Consider the following 9,035-nt stretch of genomic DNA (forward strand, 5'->3'; position numbering starts at 1 on the left):
CTATTTTATTAGGCTTATTTTTTGATTAATATGACTTATAACCTTAATATCTGTTCTCGGAATAAAATTTTCAAGACGAGAAAGGAATGGAATTTAATAAATAGTAAATTACTAAATATTTGAATTATCCAAAAATGTTCAATCTTAGTAATACATTAATAATAACATTTCATGTACTTGTTTATTTAGATGGAATATAAAATAATAATTAAAGAAATTACAAAATGATGATGATGCAAGTCCCTTTTATATCTTTGTCAATTTGTATCTTTTTGCCAACTTAATTATTCCCTACTTCTCTGGTCTTCCCGCTATTTATTTCCTTCTCATCTACTATATACCAAACTACTATATACATATCATGTCATATGATATGATATCTTCTCTCTCTTTCCATTTATAAGGTTTTCACCTTTTTCACAATTATTTTTTTATTTTTACATATTTTCTTTCCATTTTTTATGATATTTTCTTGATTCACATGCTGAATTTTCGTGATATACTTGATATATATTCATTTTTCAGGAGGAATATATATTCAAAGGGAAAAAAAGAATTGTACAGTACAATTTTTTGAGCTCTTCAATGGAGAAATTCATATTTTTTACTGTATTATCACTTTTCTTAGTTCTTGATTTTCATCATGTTAGAGCAGCTCCAAGAGGCTCTCGTGTAACAAGTGTCCCTGGCTTTGTTGGCTCCTTCCCTTCAAATCATCATGCAGGGTATGTTATATGTTATACATTGTTGTACATGTAGGCTTTAGTTCCAACTGTTTTGAAATCCTGGTTCCGTCACTAATGTAAGGATGTTTATGTATGCGTCCATGTAAAATATATTAATTGTTTTGGAATGTTGGATCATGGATGAACAGATATGTGACACTAGATGGGAAGCCAGAGAAGAACCTTTACTATTACTTGGTTACATCAGAAAGGAATCCATCAAAGGATCCTGTTGTGTTGTGGCTCAATGGAGGACCAGGTTGCTCAAGCTTTGATGGTTTTGTCTATGAACATGGTACTTCTACATCTATTTAAATTATTATATTATATTTGTGCATATTTAGTAGTATATTCTAATCTTATCATCACTTTGAATACTGGGGTTTTTATTCCAGATTCTCTGTTTTTTTTCCAGTTTTGTTTCTTTACCTTTTTGTACTCTTTACTTTACATTCTCTGTGAAGATTCTGTCAACCAACCAGTTTTTAGTTTTTCATTAGGAAATGCATTGAAAAATCAACAAAAACATTTGTTAACAGCACTGACAAATGTTGTACATCATTTGTACATTTGGCCAATTGGGTTTTGTAGGATACTTTTAAGTAGATGGTTATAACAGCATGTTGAAAAGTTCAGCTCAAATTATGGATCTTAAAAACTTTTGACTGTTTATACTCCTTTACGTATATCATTTAGGATTATACAGTGGCAGAGCCAGAATTCCGAGAAATTCAGGTCTAACAGACATGTACAGTTAATTTTTCGTAGTCATAGGCTGTAAAAACTATACCCTCCTCTGGTTCTGTCACCGGAAATATATAACAATGGTGAATGTAATGTAAGACAGAAGACAAAAACCCTGAACCTGTTTGGTGTCTTTCAGTGATCCCACCTTGTTAAAATTTAAAATTTGACACTATCAAAGCAATGTTGAAGAGGTGGGGATAGTCAAGAGAAGTAAAGTACACATGGGTGGGTGTGTGGGACTTGTAAATGTACATATTAACATGCTAAAAAAGTAAAGAAAATTATAATTGGATATGATTTATGAGAAGAGCATTTGGGGAAAGAGGAACTTGTAATAAATAAATGTCACCTTTACGCAACATGGTTGGTTTCACCATGAAAAAGTCAGTTAGTCATGTGGTGCACCCCCTGGTCGCTGGCCTAAAAGGAAGATCAACTGCACACACAACTGGACACAATATCTACATAAGAATATACTCCTGTAAAATTTTAATGTAACAGACCACAGCATGAACAGATTTTTTAAACAAGGTTCCGGTATATAGTCATACGATGCTAAATTCCGTCTAGATTCTGTTTTTCCGCGACATAACATTAGCTAATCCAGAAAACTAATTTTGTTTGCATGACATAACATTAGCTATTTGATTCAAGAATGTAGAGGAGGTTGATTATGTTACATTACTACTTGCAGGTCCCTTCAATTTTGAGGCTGGAAAAAAGGGCCTCCCTACTCTGCACTTAAATCCATATAGCTGGTCCAAGGTGTTTATATATACTATTATTAATCAGTTTATCTTTTGATCTGATGTTCGTTTTCTCCATTTTATCTAAAGAACTTTAGTTTAATTTGCAACAAAATAAATTAAACATTGACAAAATGTGCAGGTTTCAAATATCATCTACTTGGATTCACCTGCTGGTGTTGGCTTCTCCTACTCGGACAATTCATCTGCTTATGAAACAGGGGACATACAAACAGCTAAAGACACTCATAGTTTTCTACTCAAGGTTTGTATACTGTGTTGATTTCGTTTATTTGACTGTACTAACAAGCATGTGTTGCACAGTACAGAGAACTGTCTTAAAAGAAGTCAATTATTTGCCTACCTTAGTCTATAATATAAACTTAAATGATTCTTACTATAAATTATATGTCGAATTCAGTGGTTTGAGCAATACCCGGAGTTTGTGAATAATCCATTTTACGTTGCTGGCGAGTCATATGCTGGCGTTTACGTTCCAACGCTTGCCTCGAATGTGGTCCAAGGTATGGCATTCTGTTATATCTCTAAAATTCATGAGTGTTGACAATCAAGTAATTAACTGTTCTATATTTCAGGAATTAAGAACGGTGCAAAGCCTGTTATAAAGTTCGAGGTGGATATTGTTATTAGTTTATTTATATTGGTAGTAATTAATCGGAATAGAAAGCTAACCATTTCTATTTGTCTTTAAAATTGGGAAATGCAGGGCTATATGATTGGAAATGGAGTCACAGACAACAAATTTGATGGCAATGCTCTTGTCCCATTTGCACATGGAATGGGCCTCATCTCCAACAAAATGTTCGAGGTATATATTCATAAACCTGGGATTTTTCACAATAAGTAAACTCCGAATGCCTGTGGAATGTATAGATAATTATACAAAATTTTCTTTAAGATCAGAAACTGGTTAAGTGTTCAATGTTCATCATCTCTGCCAACTTAAAGATGCTCTCTTATGACACATTTAATCATATAATATATGTCGACTTCAATTAGGAACCTATAAAGATAATATAAAATTGTAAAAAGATAATGTGGAATTATGTAGATGAATGCCAGACTATAGACTACTTTGGTGTCCTTCTAGTCGTATACTTTGTGCTATTACATTGAAATTATGGCTTTCAAGAATTAATTATTATTCATCTACAATGTTTTCGGCTCCCTTTGTTATATTCTTGTTTTCATCTGTTATAGGACGCTAGAATCAACTGCAAAGAGAATTACAACGATCCAACTACTGATAAATGCTACCAAGCTCTTGATAGCATTGATGTGGTGAGTATTACTTATATGTTAAATTATTTAGCAGGCTTTGGTCACGTATGTGATTTTTTTTCACAGTTGTGTGATGTATTTCATTTGCCTTTTTCTAGGCTGTTGAAGGTTTAAACATTTATGACATTCTTGAGCCATGCTACCATAGTCCCACAACAGAAACAGCGAAAAATTCAAGCGTACCGATAAGCTTTAAACAATTAGGGCAGACAGATCGTCCCCTCACGGTGAGGAAAAGAATTTTTGGGCGAGCATGGCCTTTCCGTGCACCAGTTAAAGATGGACTTATTCCGTCGTGGCCCCAAATAATGGCTGAATCAAAGGCACTTGGAGTTCCCTGCATTGTAAGTAGTTAACAGTTTCCCAGTATGTTTTTGTGTAAAATTGCAGGTGAATTTATTTTACTTGGCAGTTACAAACACAAATATGAATTATATTTTTTCATCAAAATAAAAGCATACAAAAGATTATAAAAGTACACAAGGCTCCTAACAGTAGGCTGGCGAGAGGTCCCTTGTACTGAAGATTGGCCTTATTTCACAAAAAGAAGCACCTTTGTTCTTTTATAGTAAAAAGACTGTTTCTCGTATTCGAATCACTGACTTAGGAGATAACAAGTAGACCCATGACAACCAAACACGATCTTCTAAAATTAAATTGAATTTAAGAGAAAAAAATTGTTCTTTTCTTGATTCTTCTAAATGTTGATATATGCTTGTGCAGAATGATGAGGTGGCAACTACATGGCTCAACAATGATGCAGTTAGAAAAGCACTCCATGCCAGACCAGTATGTCATCTACTTATTTGCATTTATCTTATTATTTTGATAATTAGATGTTGCAAAATGGCATTTTCTGCACAAAATTCAGAAGCATGCATTTTCATGATCTAGTTGTATTGATTTGCGTTCAGAATGTGTTATTATCTTAACATTACGAAAAATATAAATGTAGCAAGCTGGACCATGGGACTTATGCACTAGTAGATTATCTTACAACCATGATGCTGGAAGCATGATTCCCTACCATGTAAACCTTACAAGCCAGGGATATCGTGCTCTTATTTTCAGGTACACGCCTAAACATTTTTAAATTCAGTTTGTGTCTGTTTAAACAGGGTAACACCCAGGAGGGACGATAAGAAATGAGTTTTCATGCTAACCGCCTTTAGTTTCAATTCCATAAATGTAGGATACTCGTTAATTTGCTTCATCTAAGCTTGTGTATGGATCATGTTCACAGACACACACGTTTGGTGATTAGTAGCTTAACGTGTCACTCTCTAACAAATAAATTGGGTGTTGATATAAGCTTTAGCAACTGCATGTTTTCAATTAGAGTTTGTGTTAAATTAAAACAAAAATGTATGTATTTACAAATGACAATATATATTCCAGTGGAGACCATGATATGTGCGTGCCATATACTGGAAGCCAAGCATGGACCAGTTCACTTAAATACAAGATTGTTGATTCATGGAGGCCATGGATATCTAAAGGACAAGTTGCCGGGTATGATATGTATCTTTCAAAGCACAAATTTGGAATCATATTAGGGATGGCATGATTCGAGATTTTTGTTTCAGAAATAAAGAATCCGAATGCAACAATTACAATTCCATTACTCACATATCTGCTTTAAAGTCGAAGATTGACAATAAAAATTGTTTCTGCAGGTATTTAGAAGGATACACAAACAAACTCACTTTTCTAACCGTAAAGGTATGGAAAAACACACTGTTTGTTATTTATTTTTAGAAATGATCTACTGCAAATTAGATACGTACTAGCTAAAATATATTAGTAAGACTTAAAATCTCGGGCTCTTATTACAGAGAGAACAAGGTTATCTTACAGGGTAAAACAAATGCACAAGTACACTATTTTTCTGCAGAAAAGCTTCTGATCTGATCTGCGATCCCAGAAATTATATTATGTAGAAGTGTTTTTTGAGAAACTAAAAGCTACATCATATTAAAAATGAATATTTTTTTTACCTTGGTACGCCTAATAAAGAACACAATCAGTTTCAGAACTTAGAATCTGTTTTTAGAAGTTGTTACAAGTAGTACCTTATGCTTAAATTTCACCGAAGAAGTACAAGTTTAGAGTCAACTAACGGAATTGCATTCGCCTTTCACATTCTGATGTGTATTTTGTTTCATTATCTCCTGCAGGGGTCGGGGCACACTGTGCCAGAGTATAAGCCACAAGAAGCCTTGGACTTTTATAGCCGTTGGTTGGCGGGAATTAAAATATAACTATACTAGTACCCAGAACCACATTCTTCACTTGTCAATTCTATGTAATTCAACAACTTGGCAAATTCCAAAAGCAAGAGAGGAAATAGTCAAAGGAAATAATAATGATATCAAGAATCATTATCAACATCAAATTTCATCACATGTTATCAATGCGATGCTTTTTATCAAGTTATAATTTCCCAGTAATCTATCAATATCAAAAATTTACAAATGATTGTGTTCAAATACAAATCCTGCCAAGCACATCAACAATCCTGATAAAAATTAACGTGAGGGTAATTTAGTATTTTCCCAACTCTTTTGTTCTCCGACTTAAACAAGATTTAACATTTGCCTAAATTATTTTCTAATAACAAACAGAGATTAACTGTTCAGGAAATTCAAGCATATATCTCAACTATATTAGCAACAGTGCAGGTCGACGTTCATGATGGTCGATTAGTTGTCCAATCGACAATGGTGAACCGTTAGACAATTCGTCATTTGATGATAAGTCTCTGTCTTATACATAATGTGTGGTATCTGTGGCTGTTATTGGATGCTTTATCAAGTTACAAGAGAATCTCCAACCTTCTCACCCCTTATGTATAAAAGACTTTACAATCCATATTTACAAAATATAAATAAGAATGGACACTCCAACGCAAACAACTCATTAACTAAAATTTTACAATTCTTTATCCGGCTTCTCCATATTTGTTAGTCATCTTCATTCTTCAAAATTGTCCACCTAGACTTCTATTTTAAAATTTTTAATTTTAATTTCAATTTCAAAGTTACCTCCTTCAGTAATGTCATTGTAAATATTATTATTATTATATTATAGCTAATCATTATAAAGAATACCATTGGAACAAAATACCTTTTTATTCTCTACAATTTACAAAACTATTATTATATAATGTAATAGCTAATCAATTTAGAGAATGGTCTTGGAGATGCTATAATTGCTTATAAATGTATCAGAAATTGGAAGCAAGGTATCCCAGTTGAGGATAATTCAAGGAATGTGAAACCAAGTAAAGGTGTGGACTCAACTCAATGCAGGGTGGTCCTGTAGACTTCATACTTGGTGGTCACGACCAGTAGTTGGATGGTGTGCACAAAACTAATTCCAAATTTCTCCATATGTGACATCTTGTCAATCTATGTTATTTGCTATCACTCCTGTCCGCGATACCAGTGTTGTCAAACCATCTTCAGCAATTGTTGGAGACGTTTTTCCAATTGACGACACTTGCATTGTGTGAGTTTTTTCTGATTTCTTGTCTGTTTTTTCAAGGCCCTCAGGCCCCTCTCTTCTACCATTTCAAATTTTCATTCCTTGCATAAATTGGTCAGAAGGCCACAATTCAAACTCTGTTTGTTTCGGCATTATTGGAATGTTCTCAACTAAAAACTAAGCTTCTTTTCGTTAAGCATAATCAAATACTCCTTCTGTCCCATTGGATTACTAACATTATTCATAATTTGAACAAAGTTAACAATCCGATAAGACAAAGAGAGTATAAGATTATCTAACAATCTCCACAAGTCAAAATTCATTGAATAAAATATGCCTACCCAAATTAAAACTCAAAACTTCCTTTTGGCTACCAAAATGGTCCCGTACGACTTTCATAGTCGAATTAAATTATAGGTCTCGTCTACAAGAACAAATGTATGCATCAAATTGCAAAATGTATATAAAAGAGTTACAAGTATGTTTCTGCTTTAAGTGTGGGTGAACGTGTCGTACCCGTATTTACACATAGCCTGAACTGAACTTCAGATGAACACATACTACAAATGATCCATCAATCACCAAGAAAGCAAAACAAAGCACACTTTACATCACAACAAAGTCAACCACGTTTATTAATTTCTCACAATTGATGTGGAAGAAAAACAAGTGGGTGGACTGAAGTTTGGTCCAAGAAGAGACTGATTGGTTGGGTGGTTTTAATTGGCATTTAAGTAACCCCTTTGGGTGATAGTGAGGACAGGGAAGCCCACACTTTAGGTACTTTATTGTTTGATTTAAATTCATGGAGAGGTAGTCTCAATCTCTATGGCCGGTGACAAATTTAATCAATAAGTTTGAATATTACATCTTAAATTTTATTCTATTTATTCAGGTATGATAAATCAGTCGGCCTTGAAAATTTTAACACTCAACCAGTTATATCTCGGAATTTCTCCTTATTTTTCAAGTAAAATACTATTCGTTGTCCAGTAGTACTAACAAACAAACAAATTTTTTTTTAACATGATCGGTGTATATTACTATGTCATGTTTTAATTGTGCATAATATCAAATCTAAACCGAAAAATGCCCTATTTTGTTACTTGATGAAGGACGATTAGGACCTTAACGATTGTGGAAGTACGATAATTGTGCTTGACCAGCAAATATTATCATGTCATGTTTCAATTTTACATAATGTCCAAATCTAAATCGAAAAATATTCTATTTTGCAGCTTGATGAAGGACAATTATACATCCTCGACGGATGTGAAGGTACGATAAATACGATCAGACTTCTTTATAGGAAAAACTCCGAGTGCAAGAATTTGATAATCTAGCCCACAGGTTTTCCTGAAAGATGATACAGACTGAAAGTAAACAAACGTAGTTGTGCACAACAAAAAAAGTAGGATCTAGGGTTAGAAATTTACAATCGACAGGAGAAAAGAGATTCTTTAGAGATCGATCGAATTTCCTACTGTATTGTTTTCATAATTTTGGTATATTATGTGTTCAGAAGTATGTATTATATACAAATAAATTTATAAAAATATTATAATTATAAATTTAACAATACCTGTACTTTTTCAGTTCAACCATCAAACTCATTGCATGGCAAAAAAAGTGCAACTAACTTGGAATAAACATCTAAACCAACCTCGCTTTGTTTAGAAAATCATTTTAACAAAGTGAAAATGGGGAATGACAATGACATCGACCCTCAAAACAATGCAATTGTGATAGAATAATACTAAAACTAAGCTTTTTGAAATTATCCGGAGAATAAAAGCACCCTCAATTGATAATAGTATTTGTGCTGCGGCACGGACTGGGGGAGGGCAAGAATTTATTAAATATTCCAAGATTATGAGACCTTGAAAATAACTAAGACCACATGAAACATGCCGAATTTGACACTGAAAATAATTGAAACCACAAAAAAGAGGTCCAAGAGGTGGGGAAAGGGGAAGATCAAATCATTATGCAACTAGAAGCTGAAAGGGACTGCATTACCACAAACTAA

At 33.5% G+C, this 9,035-nt stretch overlaps 1 protein-coding gene across 1 annotated transcript; it reads left to right on the forward strand.

The window, feature by feature from the left end:
• Positions 1–299: 299 nt before the first annotated feature.
• On the forward strand, positions 300–5,952 carry LOC141682557 (serine carboxypeptidase 1-like). Its single transcript, XM_074487249.1, has 15 exons — positions 300–404; positions 526–725; positions 875–1,020; positions 2,167–2,237; positions 2,361–2,483; positions 2,640–2,742; positions 2,815–2,852; positions 2,946–3,047; positions 3,440–3,520; positions 3,619–3,864; positions 4,244–4,309; positions 4,476–4,591; positions 4,919–5,032; positions 5,197–5,242; positions 5,698–5,952. Exons 2-15 carry the CDS (start codon positions 586–588, stop codon positions 5,779–5,781), a joined length of 1,476 nt encoding a protein of 491 aa, XP_074343350.1. The 5' UTR covers positions 300–404; positions 526–585; the 3' UTR covers positions 5,782–5,952.
• The last annotated feature ends 3,083 nt before the right edge of the window (positions 5,953–9,035 follow it).

Source organism: Apium graveolens, chromosome 9 (genome assembly GCF_009905375.1).
Source record: "Apium graveolens cultivar Ventura chromosome 9, ASM990537v1, whole genome shotgun sequence".
Taxonomy (NCBI): domain Eukaryota; kingdom Viridiplantae; phylum Streptophyta; class Magnoliopsida; order Apiales; family Apiaceae; genus Apium; species Apium graveolens.

Coding starts and splice junctions, on each gene's coding strand:
- LOC141682557 (XM_074487249.1), top strand. CDS start 586: ATGGAGAAATTCATATTTTTTACTGTATTATCACTTTTCTTAGTTCTT. Junction 2,743..2,814: donor TGCCTCGAATGTGGTCCAAG/GTATGGCATTCT, acceptor TCTATATTTCAG/GAATTAAGAACGGTGCAAAG. Junction 3,521..3,618: donor CTCTTGATAGCATTGATGTG/GTGAGTATTACT, acceptor GCCTTTTTCTAG/GCTGTTGAAGGTTTAAACAT.